General features: G+C 62.4%; 3 protein-coding genes across 6 annotated transcripts; all 3 read left to right on the top strand.

Annotated features, from left to right (window-relative positions):
• Window positions 1–1,322: 1,322 nt before the first annotated feature.
• RGS14 (regulator of G protein signaling 14) lies at window positions 1,323–9,113 on the top strand. Of its 4 annotated transcripts, XM_018915573.3 has the most exons (15): window positions 1,323–1,472; window positions 2,736–2,757; window positions 3,860–4,011; window positions 4,118–4,210; window positions 4,718–4,861; window positions 5,021–5,170; window positions 5,325–5,445; window positions 5,532–5,656; window positions 5,733–5,936; window positions 6,029–6,105; window positions 6,230–6,356; window positions 6,656–6,737; window positions 6,919–6,977; window positions 7,193–7,307; window positions 7,572–9,113. In XM_018915573.3, exons 1-15 carry the CDS (start codon window positions 1,428–1,430, stop codon window positions 7,799–7,801), a joined length of 1,746 nt encoding a protein of 581 aa, XP_018771118.2. In that variant the 5' UTR covers window positions 1,323–1,427; the 3' UTR covers window positions 7,802–9,113. The 4 variants fall into 4 exon arrangements, with proteins under 4 accessions (XP_018771118.2, XP_050835747.1, XP_009089778.1 ...); XM_050979790.1 differs by lacking the exons at window positions 1,323–1,472; window positions 2,736–2,757 and having other exon boundaries at window positions 2,764–4,011; window positions 5,328–5,445; XM_009091530.4 differs by lacking the exons at window positions 1,323–1,472; window positions 2,736–2,757 and having other exon boundaries at window positions 2,764–4,011.
• A 1,759-nt stretch (window positions 9,114–10,872) lies between these two features.
• On the top strand, window positions 10,873–14,735 carry SLC34A1 (solute carrier family 34 member 1). The gene is made up of 12 exons (XM_030229281.2): window positions 10,873–11,004; window positions 11,143–11,325; window positions 11,693–11,821; window positions 11,899–12,042; window positions 12,156–12,267; window positions 12,359–12,554; window positions 12,753–12,848; window positions 12,963–13,062; window positions 13,286–13,453; window positions 13,596–13,712; window positions 13,861–13,985; window positions 14,091–14,735. The coding sequence occupies exons 1-12, from the start codon at window positions 10,899–10,901 to the stop codon at window positions 14,643–14,645; spliced, it is 2,031 nt and encodes a 676-aa protein (XP_030085141.1). The 5' UTR covers window positions 10,873–10,898; the 3' UTR covers window positions 14,646–14,735.
• A 604-nt stretch (window positions 14,736–15,339) lies between these two features.
• Window positions 15,340–16,710, top strand: LOC103817516 (alpha-2Db adrenergic receptor-like). The gene has a single exon (XM_018915570.3). It carries the CDS (start codon window positions 15,568–15,570, stop codon window positions 16,594–16,596), a length of 1,029 nt encoding a protein of 342 aa, XP_018771115.1. The 5' UTR covers window positions 15,340–15,567; the 3' UTR covers window positions 16,597–16,710.
• Window positions 16,711–19,379: the final 2,669 nt, after the last annotated feature.

Below are 19,379 nucleotides of genomic sequence, written 5' to 3'. Positions count from 1 at the left end.
GGGTGAGGGGCTCATCTGTTCTCCGTTTGGATTAAGTGCATTAATTAAGCAATTCTTGGATTCCTGCATGCTGCAGTTCCATCCTCAGATCAGGTTTCCCAACAGAGAGGTTATCCTTGTGGTGAGGACCGTGAGTCACACACTCTTGGAGAGACATTTTTATTTATAACTCTGGTGGCAAAGCCAAGCCAAACAACACAGCCACACTCCGACGAACCAGAGGGGAGCAGCATGATCACCCCTCATTCCCCTGCTGCTCCACACAGTGGCAGGGGGCAGAGGGGCAGCCAGAGGTGCCACCCTCTGTTCTCTCCACCCAGAGACCCTGACAGCCCTGTAGCTGCTTGTGGTGCTCTGCTTTTTTGCCTGCTCATGGTGGGAAAGCTTCATTTTTTTCTGCATAGATCTGCACCCAACTTAATGTTAGGGTTCTGCTTTTGATAGGTTAATCACCCACCTTACATCCCCGTTATTAGCATTTCCCTGAGCGGGTTGCCATGGTGCTCTGCGGTTTATCCTGCACTGTTAGTTACTGAGATTTCCTAACAAATAACCTAAAATATCCTCCACTGGTTTGTGGTTGCTGATCAACATGGAACCCCGACCTTAGGAGATGGGCAAAACTGCTTAGGCATCAGTTTGGTGACTCCAAGCTGCACGTCCACTGCTCCTCCCTGCCAGGTTCTGCTGGCATGCACAGCACACGCAGCCCTCCCCAAACGCTGGCCCTGGGGCCAGCCCCACACCCTCTGTGACCAGGGCAAGTGGCCCCAGGCTGGTGGCACCAGGCTGGGCCTGCTGATGTCCCCCTGCCCCTGCAGCCCCCTTCCCTGGGGTGATGTGATGGCCGGGAGGAGCCCCCTCAGGCTGCCCAGGCTGTGGGAAGGGGACAAAGGGCTGGTGATCCCAGCCGTGCTGGGAATGGAGGCTGCGATGGGTTTGGGAACAGGGATGCAGATGGGGATGTGGTCACGGATGTAAATATGGATGGAGACAGGGACAGGGATGGGGATGGAAACAAGGATGCAGATGGGATCACGGATGTGGATGCAGATGGGGAATGAATGGGATGGGGATAGGAAACGGGGATGCAGATGGGAATAACGGATGTGGATGCAGATGGAGACAGGGACGGGGACAGGGACGGAGATGCAGCGGCGCCGCGGCGGCTCCTGGCCCGGAGATGGAGCCGGTGTCCGCCGGGGCGGTGCCGGCGGCGCGGGGCGGGCGGGCAGCCCCGCTCCCCCCGCTGCGGTCTCGGTTCCCATGGTGACACTTCCTGTGGGAGCCGAAAGCGGTAGTGTGGTAGTGCCGGGAGCGCCGGGCCGGGCCGGGCCGGGAGAGCCGCGCCGCCGGCCGGGGATGCTGCGGGGCCGCGGGCCGCGCCCGTAGCGCGCCGGGCCGGGCCGGGCCGGGCTGAGCCAGGGATGCAGGGCAAGGGCAAACTGCTGGTGGTCCACAACGGGCGCATGGTGAGTGCCCGGGGCGCCGGCCCCCTCCCCCGGGGCTGCCCCGGCCGGCGGCGCGGCGTGAGCTCGGTACCGGGCAGGCGGGAGATGTGCGGGAGTGCGGACCGGACGGGCAGGCGGTGTGGAGCGGATAACGGGCACACAGAGCGGTGTGTGGAGTCAGGAAACAGGCAGGTGGGAGGGTGTGAGGCTTCTGGGCAGGAAGGGCAGGATGGGCATCCAAAGCAGGCGGAGCTGTGGAGGGTTTTAGGGCAGGCAGCGGTGTCTGGGGCTGGGTAACACGTATGGGGTCGGGGCAGTGAGCAGCAGGGGTTTGTGAGGCTTGGTAGCATTGTAAGGGGATGTGTGGCACTGGTGATGGACAAGGGGTGACGGCTGGGGTCACAGCAGTCAGCAGTGCTGGTGTCCGTGCGGCTGGGCAGGGCTGTGTGGGTGCGGGCAGCAGGGATGGATGGGGAGGAGCAAGGAGCTGGCAGGAGAGAGGGACGTGGGACTGGGGTAAGAGACATGGCAGAGGAATGCGGGGTGAGGTGGAAGGGAAAGGCAGGGCTGGGATGGAGACAGTCGGGAGCTGTGTGGGGGGCACAGGCCAGCTGGGCCAGGAGCATCACTGGAATGTGGGCACCCCTTCCTGTGGCCCCAAGCAGGGTATGAGACACAGCACCGTGCAGCGGGTACGTGGCTGGGCTTTGGCCATGCAGGCTCTGCCCATCTCCCTGCTTGGCTACTCCATCCCCAGGGCTGCTGTCTGGGGTGGCCCAGTGGGTGCTGCAGGACACCCTGTCCTGCTGTGCCCTGCACGGGCAGTACCTGGTCCCTGCTTTTGGGCATCTGCCCTCTGGTAGCTCTAGGCTCCATGGAAGGAGGGAAGAGGCAGTTTGCCTGCTTGGGGCTGTGGTTGTCCTTCCTTCCCTCCCCTCCTCCCCTCCTCTTCCTGTGCCGTGGAGGCTGCTTCTCTCCTCCCTTCTTGTTTGGGTGGCAGGGTTACATCTGAAAGCAGCTGCCCTTTCCCAATTGCTGGCCTGACCCCAGGCCATGAAGGGGTAGGAGAAAGGCTGTACCCCCTTTGTAACTCTCTCCTCGCTGCCCTGGGTTGGAAATCCTGTGTCCTGCCTCTGCCACAGGGCAGGTAACACCAGAGCAGTGTTTACTAACAGTTCCTCTTGCCCTGGGCTCAGGCTGGGCTTGCCTTGGTGCTGCTGCCACTCCACCAGGCCAGCAGATGCCATGTAGCCCCTCTCACCTCTCTTCTTTCCCCTCCCACAGGGCCCAGCCGTGTCGGATGGAGGTAAGGCTGCTCTTTGCCCTGGGACAGGAGCCCAGCATCATCTTCAGGGGAGGGGGATGCCCACAGGCAGCCTGGTGCCGGGGCAGGGAGCCAGCAGACACCGAGGTCCTGTGTCAGCACAGGCTGTGCCATGGGTGGGTGCAGGGCTGAGCCCTCTGCCCAGCATCGGCCATGTCCCCCCATCCCTCCCACATGGCCCCTCGTGCCTGTCCCTCCCTCTGGCTGCTCAGCTGGCACTTTGGGTGCTGGGGGCTGAGTGGCTTCCTGGGGCAAGGAGAACCTGGGTACCAGCCAGCCCCAGAATCTCTGAGGGAGTCTGTCTGTCTGTCGGTCTGATTGTGCACTGGATACCTCAGATGGTTTATTTAACTGTGTTGGCCCCAGTTACTCGTGGTTTAGCCCACCAGGAGGATAAGTATGGGCACCCTGGCAAAGGAGCAGCCTGAAACACCTCCTCTATTCCTGCCAGCTTTGCCAGGAGAGCATTGCTTCCATAGCCTTACCTTCTCTTGCAAATGACCCCCTGCTTCCAGTTGCACACCAGTCAAACCAGTTCCAAAGCTGGGGTTGCCCCTGGGAACTTCCATCTTTCTGAACACATGGTCACCCTGGGTTTCCCCGAAGTGGGGTTTCCTCAGGGTTGGGAGCTGGAAATGACATTTTTTCTGCCCTCCACGTGCTGGGTTTGTCCCTCATCTTGGCCAGAGGAATAGAGAAAGTGGGTTCACTCACCTCTGCCCATCTTCCAAGCTTTCTTCCACTCTGTGTGCCCTCTGTGTCCCCTTCCACTCCGCTTTCCCTGCTGGCTGGCTTCCTTCCCCATGGCTGTCCTACCCCAGGAGATGAGTCACTGGTGGAGTCACAGTGACACCGAGGGTGGGCACAACTGCCAGCACTGGCAGGGAGAGCTGTCATGCCAGGAAGTGCCAGCTGTGTCATCCGGGTGCTCAATCCTCCAAGAATGCCACCGTGATGCTCCTCATGTTCCCTACCCAGCACTCACCGGGTCTGATCCAGATGGGGCAGGTGGAGGGCTGCTGGTACTGGGGGGTGACATTAGGGGACAGGGAGACAGCCAGAAGTGACACTTTTTCTCTCCCAGAGTTAAATGCCTCCCGGGCCCGTGGCAGCAACCACAGTGTGAACAGCCTGCCAGGGCCAGCCACGTGTGGATCCACACAGGGCTCTGTGGTCAGCTGGGCTGAATCCTTCGAGACGCTGCTGCAGGACCGTGTGGCTGTCACCTACTTCACTGTGAGTGTCACAGCCCAGAGCTCAGCCCCTGCCCCCATCCACTCTTGGACACCAACTGTCCCACAGGCACAGTGCCACCAGAGCAGCAGATCTCTCTGCCCTACAGGAGTTCCTCAAGAAGGAGTTCAGTGCTGAAAACGTCTACTTTTGGCAGGCATGTGAGCGCTTCCAGCAGATCCCAGCCAGTGACACACAGCAGGTACCAGCTCTGGGCAGCTTTGCTCACAGCTGCTGGGAGGGATGTGGGCAGAACTGCCCAGCTGCACATCCAAGGGTACTGCAGACTCCTTTTCTGGGGGCTGAGCATGCTGGGGGCTCTTGCAGAAGGAGCAAGGAGATGGATGTGATGTGCATCTGAAAAGCCACAGCTGGGACTGCCTGCCCCACAGAGCAGGATGTGCTTTCCCTGCCAGAGGGTGGAGAGTGTTTCTGGGGGGACAAACAAGACCAAGGGCAGAGCTAGACAAGGGATCATGGGGACAGAGCCAGGTGGCTGCAGGGGATGGTTCCTCCCTCAGGTTGTACCTCTGTGGAGACACTGCTGTGTTGTGCCCAGAGCTTGGTCCTGAAGTCCAGGTACTGAGCTGGTCCTGGGGCAGGTTGGTTCTTCAGGGTTCAGGTGTCTCTGTGGGGTGAGCAGGGGGCTCCCCTGGTGTGGTATAGAGGAGGGGGTTGCTGGTCCCAGCCTGGCCTCCTGTTCCCTCAGCTGGCCCAGGAGGCACGGCGGATCTACGATGAGTTCCTCTCCAGCCACTCGGTCAGCCCTGTGAACATTGACAAGCAGGCCTGGATTGGGGAGGACATGCTGGCCACCCCCTCCCCAGACATGTTTCGCATCCAGCAGCTCCAGGTATGGCAGCACCTGAGCTCCACCCACAGGAGGGGGGCTGTGGGACCACCCCACATGTCACCCAGCTTCACTGCTGTCACCGTGGGGCTGTGCCATGGGGCAGTGCCCAGAGCCTGGAGGTGTGCAGAGGTCTGAAGCACACAAATGCTCCCTTTCCAGATCTTCAACCTGATGAAGTTTGACAGCTACACACGTTTTGTGAAATCCCCCCTCTACCAAGCCTGCCTGCGGGCAGAGAGCCAGGGCCAGCCCCTGCCTGACCTACGGCCCCACTCCCGCAGCAGCAGCCCCCCTCCTGACCTCAGCAAGGTGAGTGAGGGGGAAACAGGAATGGGGACATGTCCCCGTGGTGCTGGGTCCCTTCCCTGCTGCTCAACCCCAGGCTGAGCAGTCAGGGCACCGGGGAAAGGGAAGGGGAAACTTCAGGTGTTGCCATGCTGAGATGCTGCTCAATTCACCCCAGAAGACGAAGCTGAAGCTGGGCAAGTCGCTGCCCCTGGGTGTGGAGACGGCGGGCAGCGGTGCCAACCGCAGCCTCCAGCGCTCCTTCAGGAAGGGAGAGCGGCGGGAGCCGTCCTGGGCAGGTGGGTGCTCTGCTCAGCAGGACAGAGGGGCCACGCCACCCTCAGGGGTGTTCACGTCCCCACCACCGTCCCTCTGTCTGTCCTAGACGGGGGAGAAGGCAGCAGGAGCGCCATGCTGTGGAGAGAGTCCCAGGGCTCACTCAACTCCTCAGCCAGCCTGGACCTGGGCTTCTTGTCCTCGGCCAGCACAGCCGCCAGCCCCTGCACGGAGGTGAGTGGGCACCACACAAGTGCCACGGCACCACGCTGCCACTGCCTGGGCTCATCCTACCACATCCCTCCCTCAGGGACAGCAGAAGAGCCTGGGGGGTGGCGAGGCAGAGCTGCCAGGCAAACCCATGAAGTACTGCTGCGTGTACCTGCCCGACGGCACGGCCTCGCTGGCCTCCGTGCGGCCCGGCCACTCCATCAGGGACATGCTGGCAGGGCTGTGTGAGAAACGTGGCTTCAGCCTCCCCGACATCAAGGTCTTCCTGGTGGGCAATGAGCAGGTAGGGCAGGCAGGGGGGAACAAGGTTTCTGCCAGCCAAACCATCCCACGTGCCACTCTGCTGGCTCTCTCCTGATGGTTTGTCTCTTGCAGAAAGCGTTGGTGCTGGACCAGGAGTGCTCCGTGTTGGCAGACCAGGAGGTGAAGCTGGAGAACAGGATAAGCTTTGAGTGAGTGGGAGCTTTGGGGCTGATGCTGTTGGCCATGCACAGTGCCTCAAACCCCATCCCCCAGGCAGTCCCGAGTGCCCTGGCTCTGCCCCTGCCTGCAACCACCTCTTCTCCCCCTCTGCAGCCTGGAAATCTCCTCCCTCAACAAGACCATCCGCATCACAGCCAAGTCAACCAAGCGCATCCGGGAGGCGCTGCAGCCCGTGCTGGGCAAGTACGGCGTGAGCATGGAGCAGGCGCTGCTGCGCAGGGTGAGCGAGCCTCGGGCTCGGGCATGGCCAGCCCCGAGCTTGGGGGAGCCCTGCTTTGGGGCTCAGGCCAGGGCTGCTGGCTCTGAGCAGGTAGTGGGGAGCAGCGCTGTGTGCCAGGGCAGGCTGTGGGCTCCTACAATCACTGTTTTGGGGATGGGCTGTGACATCCCACTGTGTGCTGGGAGGGACCAGTGGGTGTTGCCTGTGCCAGCCCAGGGGGTCTGGCCAAGAGGGTCCTCAGCCTGGCTGCCTTTCCCGTGTCACAGTGAGTGTGATGCTGAGTGCTGTTCCTGTTGCAGCAAGGCGAGCCAGCCACCCTGGACTTGGAGAAGCTGGTCAGCACAGTGTCTGCTCAGAAACTTGTCTTGGAAACACCAGCAGGTAAAGTGTCCTCCCTCCCAGGCCATGTCCCCTCAAGCCACATCAGCCTGAAGGGCACTCAGAGGGTCAGGCTGTTTTCTGCTGGCCGTGGCTCCCGCTCCCTGGGACAGGGTCCATCCTGTCCCTGCCTGGCCAGGAGCAGGATGCTGGAATGGGGCACTGAGCATCACTTCCCTTGCAGACGTGCGAGTGATGGGGAGTGCTGAGGCTGCGGCTGCCCCCTCTCTGCTCTGGAGTGAGGTGAGCATAAAGCCCACCTGCCCTGGTCAGAGATGGCCTCATAGCTGCTGTCATGGTCTACAGGGAAGCTGGGCCCTGCTGTGGCCCCAGCGCCTGCCACGGGGCTGGGCAGTGGTGCCAAGGCAGGAGCCAGGCTGTGGGAAGGTGATGGGGACACAGCCCAGGGCAGTGCTGCCTCCTTGCCCTGTGGCTGAGGCTTGGGCTGCTCATTGCAGGAGGGAAGCCCAACAGGAGCAGAGCCTGACACACAATGGGAGATGCCCTCCTCCTTCTCCAGGCCACAGTCTTCAGCTGCCATGAACCTCAACCGCCGCACGTACGACCTGGAAGGTGAGACCCGGCATGTCTGACTGCTGAGGGGCTGGGGCAAAGCACAGGCTGAGGGATGCAGAGCCCCTGGTGTGCTGGGGATGCCTGCAGGGCCCCATGAAGCTGGGAATGGCTGTGGGGTCTTGGGGTCTGGCATGGAGCAGGGAGAAGGTGCCGGTGCTGTGCCTGGGACACGTTCAGGGTCATATCAGGTGGAGAGGGCAGCTGAGGTGCTAGGACAAAGCCCCAGTGCCTGGCTCAGGTGCATGATCTGCATTTCCCCAGGGCTGGTGGAGCTGCTGAACCGTGCCCAGAGCTGCCGGGCCAACGACCAGCGTGGGCTGCTCTCTAAGGAGGACCTGGTCCTGCCCGACTTCCTCCAGCTCCCCGTGCAGGACAACAGTGCCTGTGAGGGGTCACAGCAGCCCAGTGCCCCTCAGGCTGGCTCTGAGGGAAGCAGCTGCCCTCAGGAAGAGCCTGCACTGGCTCAGCCTTCGTTGGACCACAAGCTCTAATGAGTGCTGCTGCACGTCCACACCCGGCGTGTGGCACCCCCAGGACCTGCCAGGGTTCAAGAGGGGCCTGACAGCCCCTGCCCTGCACCACTGACACTGCCCAGACTGCAGATCCATCCACGTCCTGTCCCACGCTGTCATGTCGTGTCGCTGTGAGTGGCTGAGCAGCTGCCATGCCCCTCGGTGGGGCCACATCCCGGTGCACATCAAGGGACTCTTGTACATAGTTTGAACCCTCGTTGCAAAGCACTTTGCAACATGCCTGGCACTGCCCTGCCCAGTGCCTCTGCCCTGCCCAGCACATCCTGCCTGTGTCGGGCTGACACAGCCCCGCTCGCTCTCTGGGTGGGGAAAGCTCCCTTCCAACTGCAGGGTGTGCAGGATAGACAGGCTGGGTGGGGAGGAAAGGCAGGCTCCAGTCCTGAACTCCTGCTGTGGGCAGGCAGGGTCAGGAGAACATGTGCCCAGAGCTCAGAGCCAGATCCAGTCCTGGCCCCGTGGGAACAGGGCTGCCCTGCTGTTGATTTGCAAGTCCACCCTTCCTGGGGAGGGTGAGCATGGCCCTGCCAGGCTGTGCCCCGGGCAGGTTGTTACGTCTGCATTGCGTGAGCGAGGTCTGATCCTGCCACAGTAGCACTGCTTGGAGCAGGGCACACAGTTCCTGCCCCGGGCAGCCAGAGGCAGAGCCAGCAGATGGTGCCAAAAAAGCCTTCCTCCTCCTCCCGGCCGGAGATCCTGCGTGGGCGGCTGCTGAGGGACAGGCAGGAGCAAATCCCCATCTGCCCCCTGCCCCATCCCCACTGGGGTGTGGGTGCTCAACCTGCCAGGACAGCTCTGCTTGGTGCCAGGAGAATGCAGCACCCCTGGGTGTGAGCACCTCAGCCTGGTGTGCAGGTCCCCAGCTTGTGCCCAGCCTGTCATTCCTGCCAGGAGCCTCGAGCCTCCATCTGCCAGTCCTGGCTGTGCACGGCTGGTCCCCCTGCCCAGCAGCCCAGTGTCCCCAGAGGTCCCAGACAGAATCTGCAATGGAGACGTTCCCCCAACAGCAGCCAGGAGATCCTTGCAGTCCACAGTCCATCCTTGCCAGAGCCCCTCCTGGCTGTGCCACTCCACCACCACTGCCTGGCCAGAGGCAGAGGGGTGACCCAGGGCCCCCAGGCTTGCCCAGAGATGGGGGCATGGCCACCCAGCCCTATGCTGCCACAGCCAGCTGCAGTCCTGTGGCCTTAGTCAGAGCCCCCCTGTGTCTCTGTGATGCTGCTCAGTTCTGTCTGCGCTGTGGAACCAGGGGAAATAAAGAGCATTGCCTGGATGTACCTGTCTTTCCTTCCTCTTATCAGGGCTGGATTCTGCTTTTCCCAGCAACAATGTCCCCTCAACCCTCCTCTCCCCACAGAGCCTTCCTAGGGCCATGGCAGAGCTGGGGCCAGCCCTGGGCTCCAGTGCCACCCTGACTGCAGCAAGGGGCAGTGCCAGGAGCTTGTTTACCCAGCACTGCTGATGGAGTAGGGGAAGCTGCAGGGCCGGCATGGCCAAGGACTTCAGCCCCAACCCTGTCAATGAGTGACAGCCAGAGCTGCCAGGGCCTCACTGGGTTAATGATTGTGGGGGCAGCTGGCCAAGAGCCCCTGGGCACGGGGCAAGTGCGGACACCAGCCCCCTGCACACTGGCTGCACCCCTGGACAGAAGGGTCCCCAGGTCCTGCGGAGGCAGGACATGTCCCCTGCTGTGCCACCTCCCGGGCATTCAGCTCCATCAGTCTGTGACTCAGTGGAGGTGGCTCAGTGATGCTCCAGCAGTGGCACAGGTGTCCCCAGGCTGTCCCTGAGTGCCCTGGAGTACCCAAGGCATCTTTCCTTGCATTTGCACCTGGCTCATCATGGTAATGAGTTCTGGCAGTGCTTCATCCTGGAGAAATGGGGATGTGGCAACTGAACACCTCTTTGTGCCCACTTCCAGAGGCACAGGGCTGGAGGAGCCTTTGGCCACTGTCTCTCCCCTGTGGAAATAAGCTTGCTGGGTGTCCTGTGGGTGGATGGAAACTTGGCTGGAGGTGTGTAAGCAGCAGGTAATGATAAACAGGGCCGAGGAGGTGGTGACGGCAGTGCTGGCCTTGCTCCTCTCCTGCTCCCCACATGCTGGGGAGATGTGGTGCCAGGGAGATGAAGGCTCTGCCCCACACAGCCCTCAGCACTGCTGGCTGTCCCACACTGAGCCCTGGCACATGCAGAACCCAGCTGTGTGCCACCATCACCACCAGTGGCAGGACATGGGGATCACAATGGTGTTGGCATCAGCCATCTCCAATGCCCTGGGAGTGAGGACATTGTGCCCTGGGCAGAGCTGGGTCCCTCATGGCTGATGCTGTGCTGGCACTGAGGTGAGCATGGCCTCACCTCTGGTTTGTGATATCCCAGCAGCACCAGCACCAAGCCCTTCTCCTCCTCCTCTTCCTCTCGTGCAGTGGATGAACGACCTGGCACCAAAAGATGGAGAGCTGAGGCTCCTCCAGCATCATCTCTCGGGCTCTGGGCCCCAGCAGTGCCCGCCCGGCTCTGCTCATCACCGCAGCAGCTGAGCTCAGCCCGACCCCCGGGAGCGCCGGGGGCGCGGTACCCTGGGGGCACGTGCCCCATCCTGCCCCGGGGCCGCAGCTGACCGGGATGAGGTGGGGGTTACCCATTAACTGCAGGAATTTCTGGGGAGGAGGTGAGCAGCCAGCAGAGGCGAGGGGTGACACGGGGCTCCTTAGACTTTGCTCTTGCCGTGCATATAAAGGGCCGTGGTGCCCCACGGGCCACTTCGCTGGAGGGACACGTGGATGTGGCATGTGGAAGTGGCACTGCCCTGAGTGCCCGGCCAGCCCCAGGTGAGCTGGGCCCTGGGCAGGAGGAGTCCCCTTCCTGCCTGCCCTGCCTGCCCTTTGGGAGCTTGCTGGGGTGGCACAGCAGCAGCTGGCAGCCCAGGGGACCAACAGATGATGGGATGGTGCTCCTCAGTGGTGCCAGTGCTGCAGGGATCTGGGGGGACGTGGCAGTCGGTGCAGCACAGCTGTGGTGACACCACGGCCACCTCTGCTCAGCCTCAGCAGGAGCCATGCTGCCCTACCGGACGGAGAGCCCAGTCCTGCCCGCTCGCTGCCCGGTGCGGGGAGGAAGGGTTGTGCACGGGCCACAGTTTGCCTACTGCCCCAGCCCCCAAGGTAGGTGCCCCCAGCCCTCCTCCTCCTCCTCCTCAGCTCTGCTTCTGGCCAGACCCTGGCCCAGGCAGCGCTGGGCCCTGCTCTGCAGGGAGGTCCCTGCCAGGAGAGGGCTGTAACACAGCTGCTGTCTCTCCCCAGCCCTGCACCGGCTGCCGGGTGCCCACAGCTGCCCCTTCACGGTCAGCGCCGTGCCCTGCCCTGAGCATGGCTTCCCCTGCCCCGGCTCCCCCGGGCGCCTGCGCGAGGGCCGCGAGCGCTACGAGCTGGACGCGCTCTCCTGGCAGGGGCACCGGCTGGGCTTGGACGAGCTGCAGAGGCCAGGTGAGACCCCAGGGGGGGTGGGGGTCTCACAGCACCTGGGCTGGGGAACACCCAGAGATCTGACAGAGGCACCTGGGGCACTTGGGGTGCCAGGACTGTGGGGTGCCAGGTTGGGAGGGGAGTGCTGATGGAGAGACCCTCAGTGTCCTGGGGTGACATGGGAAGAGCTGAGGGACAATGGGGCAGCTGGCACAAGGCACTCCAGGGTGGGAGGAGATGGAGGGGACCCTGGGACAGGTGGCATAGCTAGGGACATGAGCCCTGGGCTGCCAGGAGCCATGAGAGTGGCTGGCATAAGGCTGTAGGACCCTGGGGAGCCAGGACCACGCCATAGCAGGAGTTTAACACTCTCTCTTGTCTTGCACAGAGCTCGGGTGCTGGGCCAGGGTCCAGTCCTTCTGTGTCTCCCTTCTAAAGGTGCCCCTGATGTTTGGGTTCCTGTATCTCTTCGTGTGTTCTCTGGACGTGCTCAGCTCTGCCTTCCAGCTGGCTGGAGGTAGTAGGGTGGCAGGGATGCCTGGGAACCGGGTGGCACTGGCAGTGCCAGCAGCCTGTGCTCACATTCCCTTACAGGTAAGGTGGCAGGGGACATCTTCAAGGACAACGCCATCCTCTCCAATCCAGTGGCTGGGCTGGTGGTGGGCATCCTGGTGACCGTGCTGGTGCAGAGCTCCTCCACTTCCACCTCCATCATTGTCAGCATGGTCTCCTCAGGGTGTGAGTGTGCCCACGAGGCTGCTGGGGACCTGAGGCTGAGGGAGAGGATGTCTGGATGGGGTCACCCTGAGCCAGGCTGTGCAAAGCTAGCAGGTCTGTCTGTCTGTCCCCAGTGCTGGAGGTGCGCTCTGCCATCCCCATCATCATGGGCTCCAACATCGGCACCTCGGTCACCAACACTATCGTGGCCCTCATGCAGGCTGGCGACCGCAGTGAGTTCAAACGGTGAGAGCTGGATGGCTCAGAGGACACTGCTGGGGCTGGGAGCTGCTCCTCAGGACCACCTCACACCAACGGGCTCCTTCATTCTGCACAGGGCCTTCGCTGGTGCCACGGTGCACGACTGCTTCAACTGGCTGTCAGTGCTGGTGCTGCTGCCACTGGAGGTGGTGAGTGGGTACCTGCACCACGTCACCCACCTGGTTGTGGCCACCTTCAACATCCGCAGTGGGAAAGATGCCCCCGACCTGCTGAAGATCATCACAGAGCCCTTCACCAAGCTGATCATCCAGGTCTCCTCAGCTGTTATGTATGCCAGCGTGGTATGCCCCAGGCTGGTGGTGATGTCCCCAGCACTGGTGTCCCTTTGATGGCGGTTGTATCCAAGTGTTCCCAGGCTGGCAGTGGTGTCCCCATGCCAGCGAAGATGTCCCCAGCCTGTGGGTGCTGTTAGCCCCCGGGTGCCCTCTCCAACACGTGTGTTGTTGCAGCTGGACAAGTCTGTGATCACGGGCATCGCGACAGGGGACGAGAGCCTGCGCAACCGGAGCCTCATCCGCATCTGGTGTGGACCTGCAACCCCACAGGTGAGGGGCCCGTGGCCCTGCTGGGGCCACCAAACACTCCCACAGAGATGGGTGGTGGGCAAGGACTGGCAGAGGACACTGTGGAGCTAGCTGTAGCCCACCTTCTCCCTGCAGATGGCCACTGTGGGGCTTGGCCCCCCCACAAACTGCACATCCCCCGGCCACTGCAGCACTAAGGGCATTGAGGTCCTTCACAACATCACCAGGAAGAAGTGTGAGTGGGTGTGGAGGGCTTGGGCAGGGCTGGGGCACAGGGCATGGGGCTGGGGAGGTGCAAGTGGGGCTGGGGGTTGTATGTGTGATGGAGAAGTGCTGGAATGTGGGGCAGGGCTGGGAGATGTTGTGCTGGGGTCCAGGTGTGGGGCTGTCTGTGGGGGCAGGTTTGTGAGCGGGGCCGGGCCAGCCCCAGCCCCTTGTCCAGCCGTGCTGTGGGGCAGGTGAGCACCTCTTCACCGACACACCACTGCCTGACCTGGCTGTGGGGCTGGTGCTGCTGGCCGGGTCCCTTGTTGTGCTCTGCACCTGCCTCATCCTCCTGGTCAAACTCCTCAACTCCCTGCTCAAGGGGCAGGTGGCCAAAGCCATCCAGAAAGTCATCAACACTGGTGAGTAGGATGGGGACCACATGCCACATGGCCACCCATGCCCATCTCCACCTGCCATCCTCAGACCTGCCCCTGGCTGCCCCTGACCCCAAGCCCTGATGTGGCCATGGCCATGTCCCTGTTTGTGTCCATGCCCTGGCAGACCTCCCACACCCGCTCAGCTGGCTCACCGGCTACTTCGCCATGATGGTGGGTGCTGGGATGACCTTTGTGGTGCAGAGCAGCTCTGTCTTCACCTCGGCCATCACACCCTTGATCGGTGAGTCCCAGCCACTCCCCATCCCCTGCCATGTGCCATCCCCTGCCCTGTGGGTGCTAAAGTGCTCGGAGGGACAAAAAGGAGCTGTGCTATCTTGGGAGAGCATGGGGATGGCACTGCCAGGAGTGACAGGGTGCCTCTTCCACAGGCCTGGGGGTGATCAGCATTGAGCGTGCCTACCCACTGACCCTGGGCTCGAACATTGGCACTACCACCACTGCCATCCTGGCTGCCCTGGCCAGCCCGGGGGACAAGCTGGCCAGCTCCTTCCAGGTACAGTCAGCCCAGGGCTGCGTCTGGGCTGGATGGGGTCACTGGGCAGGGCAGGGACTGGGGGATGCCCATGTGCCCAGCCTCATGGGGATACCATCCTTGCAGATTGCTCTGTGCCACTTCTTCTTCAACATCTCGGGCATCCTGCTGTGGTACCCCCTGCCCTTCACCCGCCTGCCCATCCGCATGGCCAAGGCGCTGGGCGAGCGCACGGCCAAGTACCGCTGGTTTGCCGTGCTCTACCTCATCATCTGCTTCCTCCTGCTGCCCTCCCTCATCTTCGGCATCTCCATGGCGGGCTGGCGGGCGCTGGTGGGGGTGGGCGCGCCCTTCCTCGGCCTCCTCTTCTTCGTGGGGCTGGTGAACGCGCTGCAGGCACACAGCCCCGGGCGCCTGCCCAAGTGGCTGCAGACCTGGGACTTCCTCCCCGCCTGGATGCACTCGCTGCAGCCCCTCGACCGTGTCATCACCCAGGCCACGCTGTGCTGCACCGACCGCTGCCGCAGCCCCGAGGGCTGGGAGGAGCCCGAGGGCGCTCCCCGTGACAAGGCCAGGCTGGGGCTGGACAACCCTGCCCTCTCCTACCCCGAGGAGATGCCCAGCCCCGGCACGCGGGTGGGCTCCCCTCGCCCGCTCCCGCACGGTGCCACACGGCTCTAGCTGGCTGTGCACACCTGAGCTACTGCTCCTGCAGCCTCTGGTGCCCACCGACCCTGCTCAGCTGTGTCTAATAAAGGGAGAGCGCTGACACCCCTGTGTGTGTCTGTTTGGGTCCTCCCTCTGCAAACCCTGCTGTCACAAGTACCCCACACACCATCACTGCTCAGCCCAGCTGGTGCTGGGGACACACCAAACACTCAACTCGTGCTGTGGGGCACGTGGTGTTGATGCCACAGCTAAACCCCGAGCTCTGTAGCCACCTGTACTGAGCTGTCACAGGCAGCATCTTTCCCCCACCTTGTCCCCAAAGGGCTGAGCTGGCAGGGTCACTGGTGCCCCACTGTGTGCCACAGCAGCATATCAGTGAGCGAGGCACAGCCAAGCAAGGTCCTGGGCTTCTGCAGTGACCAGCAGCAGGAGCTGGGATCAGCAGGATGATGATCCCAGGATGATGACTCGGCATGGTTGGGCAGTGCCCCCACACCACGAAGCACCCTGGCACCCGTGGCTGGAGCCCTCCTGCCATGGTGACCCCGAAGAGAGCCCTTTAAGTGGCAATAACAGCTTCTCCCACTGCCCACAGATGTTTGGGTTCCTGCCAGTGATATCGGCCCACCCTTCCCTCCCTCCCTCCCTCCTTCCTGCCCGCCCTCCTCCAGACTGGGACCAGCAGAGCCAGCAGCGCTGCCGTGGGAGCCTCTTGGTGTTCCCGGCACCGCCGCTGTCCTGCATGCCCAGCCGGGCAACCACCGGGCCAGGACGACCTCGCCACCAGACCGGGTCAGAGCAGGAGTGGTGGCAGCCGGGAGAAGCCCCCGGGGACTCAGCGATGCTGGGACTGCGCCCGCAGCCGCTTCGGGACTGGTGAGCAGGGTGGGGGAAAGCCCCATGGGTCTTCATCTGCTTGAGGGGCCGGGCCAGCATGGAGCCAGCCAGCGCCCTTCCCAACACCTCCGGTAACGGCAGTGGCGCTGGCAGTGCCCCACACTCACCCGCAGCCACGGGGCTCATCTTGCTGGCAGCCCTGTCCGTCCTGCTGGCCACACTGGTGGGCAACGCTCTGGTGGTGGTGGCCATCTCCACCAGCCGGGCCCTGCAAGCCCCACAGAACCTCTTCCTCGTGTCCCTGGCCTCGGCAGACATCCTGGTGGCTGTCCTCGTCCTGCCCTTCTCGCTGGCCAACGAGGTGATGGGCTACTGGTACTTTGGTGGGCTGTGGTGCAGCCTGTACCTGGCGCTGGACGTGCTGCTCTGCACCGCGTCCATCGGACACCTCTGTGCCATCAGCCTCGACCGCTACTGGGCCGTCACACGGGCAGCACGGCTCAACCTGCGCCGCAGCCCACGGCGGGTGAAGGCCATGATCGGCGCGGTCTGGGCAGCGGCGGCCCTGGTGGCACTGCCACCGCTCCTGCGGCCGCGGCCAGGCGGGTGGGAGTGCCAGCTGAGCCAGGAGACCTGGTACGTGCTGGCCTCCTGCGCCGCCTCCTTCTTCGTGCCCTGCCTCGTCATGGTTGCCGTGTACTGCCGCATCTACCGCCTGACTGCCCAGCGGACGGCCGCCCTGCTCGCCGCCCGCTCTCCACGCCCTGCCAGCGGCGATGGAAAGGTGTCGGGCATGGGGATGCTGAGGTGGCGCCGCCGGAGCCAGCACCAGAGTGTGTTGCTGTGCCGCCGGCGGCTGGTGCGGGCGCGGGAGCGGCGCTTCACTGTCGTGCTGGCTGTGGTGATGGGCGCCTTCATGCTGTGCTGGTTCCCCTTCTTCTTCACATACAGCCTGGGGGCTCTCTGTGGGCAGGGCTGCCGTGTCTCCAAGCCCCTCTTCAACTTCTTCTTCTGGATCGGCTACTGCAACAGCAGCATCAACCCCCTCATCTACACCCTCTTCAACCGGGACTTCCGTGCTGCCTTCCGCCGGCTCCTCGCTGTCCCCCACCGGCACCGCTCTTAGGGACCCATTGGGACACTGGGGATGTGGCCCTCAGCCCTGCTCAGTGTTCACCTGGCCACACCACGGACCCTGGATGGCAGTGCCAGTGTGCAGCTCGAGGTGTTTCTGGAACTGCAGGATTGAATAAAATGAGACCAAATCCTGTGCCTGGGGCTGGCGTCTGCCTCCAGGGAGCCCAGCAAGTGACACCGACTGCCAGCACCTTTTGTCACCCGCATCACCCCACACATATGCCTTGCAGCAGTGGTGGTGACAACTTGCTGAGTGAGCCCTCCCCACTCTCAGATGAATGTCTGTGTCCCCCAGCACTCTCTTGTGTAGGGGATAGACCCCATGGCTGCTGCGAGGAGACAAAACCCTTCCTGTGGCAGAGTCACCAGTGCTGGGTTGAGCTGGCTGTGCCACCACAGCAACCCAGCCCGAGCCCTGTGCCTCTCTGTCCCCTCTGGGAACATGCCAGCTGTGCTGTGTCGTGGGGGCTCTGTGAGGGCACACACGTACCCACGATGGGATACAAGGGTTGCAGGTCTGGCATGGAACACCTCACATCCTGCTCAGGGACTGTACTGGGATCTTGCTGCAGGAGGGAAAGCAGGAATGACATCCCAGAACCAGAAAGGCTGTTCTCCCATGGGAGAGTGTCAGAGATGGGATCGCATGGGAACAGGCTCCGGCACAGCCTTACGTGCAAGAGGCCACAGAGGCAGCTGTGGGGCGAAGACCCAGGGACAACCACATCCCCCTTGGGGGGCAGGAACAGCCCCACACCCACCCTGCCTGGCTGCCTGCCTCGCTCTGCACAGACACCCGGAGGTCAGGGGCTGCTCCACTTCTTCAGCTTTGCTGCTCAAAATAGAAAATCTCAAAACATTGGACTTTCTCTGGGCTAAAAACAGCTGCTGGCGCCTGGGAGCTGGAGCTCAAGGAACACTGGCTCCTGCCAGCCCCCCCAGCCCCTGTCAGGGTGGGTGCAGCTCAGCTGGGCTCTGGGGGGGCTGGATGGGATGGGGGCACTCGCAGCAGCGAGGATCCCTGGGCCATCACTGGCCTCATGTGAGGAGGCTCATGGAGTGAGCTTTGGAGTCAGCAGAGGTTTCCAGTGGGATTGGGACGGGTTGGGTTGGGATGGGTTGGGATGGGTCCCAGTGCTGCCTCTTGGAGGGGCCTGGCCCTGGTGGCTGGAGCTGCTCAGGCACTGCCTGCAGAAGGAGCTGCCCTATCACTGCCACCCAGCTTCCCCTCCCGTGGCCGCCCTTGTCCTTCTCACAACTAAACAACATTTTGCTGCTAAAAATAACTCAGATGAGGGCAACTAGTGGGGACACGGCCGGGTCAGTTCTCCCAGGGGGCACCAGCCCTGTGGCAGCACCCCAGGGCCCCACGGTGTCCTGGCCACACACCCTGGTGCCAACAGAGTACCAGGCACTGTCCATCCTCCTGGGCATGAACACACAGCTCCCCTGCACAGAGCTGAAAAGCAGAGTGGCAACTCCACCACCTGAGCTGCTGCTGGATCTGTTGGGGACATCAGGATCCTCTGGACACTGGTGCTGCTCCAGCAGCCTCCCATTGTCCATGAGCCTTGTCAGTGATGGGAACGGTGCTGCAGAATGCCAGGTGGGAGGAAGCAGAAAAGAGCAACCTAAGGGTTAATGCTGGAAATGAATGGAAACAGAGTAATCTCATTTTAAGTTCAAAATAAACATGCTTTGGGAGGAAAGCAGCTCTAAAAGAGGAGCTCTCACACCATGAGCTCATCCCCCAGGCAGTGACAGAGAGATTTCCCCCCCAAGGTGTGGCAGGGCAAAGCTTCCTCCTCCTCCTCCTAATCGCTGCAGATTCATACCCTGAAGATGTGACATCTGATTTCCAGTGGATGCTGAAGGGCACAGCAGCCACAGGCAGTACTGACTGCATGGACAGCGAGTGCTTGGAGTAATTTGTGTTGTGATCATCCTCACTACAGCCGGAGGACACGAACCCAAAATCTCTGCTGCCGTGGGCCCAGACTGCCATTGAGAGACACCAGGGGAGGGACCTGACCATCATCTCCTGCATGCCCTGGCCAGCACCAGCCTCACACCTGGGGCAGCCCTGCTGGGAAGGAGACATCTCCCGTGGGCTGAAGCAAGAGACAGAAGCTGTGGGAAAGGCAGAGGTGATGTCATTCCAAAGCCAGGAGCAGCACAAAGCAGGGCAGACACCACTTGGTTTAAGAGGATTAAGGAGTGGTTTTGTGCCCAGGAGAGGCAGGGAGATGGGCAGGTGAGTGACAGGTCATCGAGGGGTGCTCGAGTACAGGCCAGCTCTGCAGGGAAACCAGGTTTGCTGATGTTCTCATAGCACAGCTTTTCTTCAGACAGGATAACACTGCTGCTAATTTTTGTGTAAGTTTAAAAGAAATGGCTTTTAGAGAGAATAATTGGTAGAAAGAAACTGGCGGGAGCTCAAACACCAGAACGGCACAGGAGCTGTCAGGGTCAGCTGCACTGGGGGATGAGAAAGCCCAAACCTCCACGGCAGCGGTGATCACGGAAACGGGGCACAGCACCGGAGCTTGGGTCATCCACCCCGCGATCGGGATGGACCGAGACACCGGGGAAACATGCGTGGCTGCTAGGGTTTTATTGAGGCTGCGAAGGTGGAAAGGCTCCCCTAAACATGCAACCGGTTCCGCCAGGAGAGCTCAGGACACCGCGCAGACAGCCCCGCCCGAAGGACCAGGACCAGGACCAGGACCAGGACCAGGACCGGGACCGGGACCGGGACCGGGACACCCCCAG

This window comes from Serinus canaria, chromosome 13 (genome assembly GCF_022539315.1).
Source record: "Serinus canaria isolate serCan28SL12 chromosome 13, serCan2020, whole genome shotgun sequence".
Taxonomy (NCBI): Eukaryota; Metazoa; Chordata; class Aves; order Passeriformes; family Fringillidae; genus Serinus; species Serinus canaria.
This window is presented reverse-complemented; position numbering and strand designations above follow the sequence as displayed.

Coding starts and splice junctions, on each gene's coding strand:
- LOC103817516 (XM_018915570.3), top strand. CDS start 15,568: ATGGAGCCAGCCAGCGCCCTTCCCAACACCTCCGGTAACGGCAGTGGC.
- SLC34A1 (XM_030229281.2), top strand. CDS start 10,899: ATGCTGCCCTACCGGACGGAGAGCCCAGTCCTGCCCGCTCGCTGCCCG. Junction 11,822..11,898: donor TGCCTTCCAGCTGGCTGGAG/GTAGTAGGGTGG, acceptor ATTCCCTTACAG/GTAAGGTGGCAGGGGACATC. Junction 12,268..12,358: donor GACCGCAGTGAGTTCAAACG/GTGAGAGCTGGA, acceptor CATTCTGCACAG/GGCCTTCGCTGGTGCCACGG.
- RGS14 (XM_009091530.4), top strand. CDS start 3,730: ATGCTCCTCATGTTCCCTACCCAGCACTCACCGGGTCTGATCCAGATG. Junction 4,211..4,717: donor CAGCCAGTGACACACAGCAG/GTACCAGCTCTG, acceptor CTGTTCCCTCAG/CTGGCCCAGGAGGCACGGCG. Junction 5,657..5,732: donor CCGCCAGCCCCTGCACGGAG/GTGAGTGGGCAC, acceptor TCCCTCCCTCAG/GGACAGCAGAAGAGCCTGGG.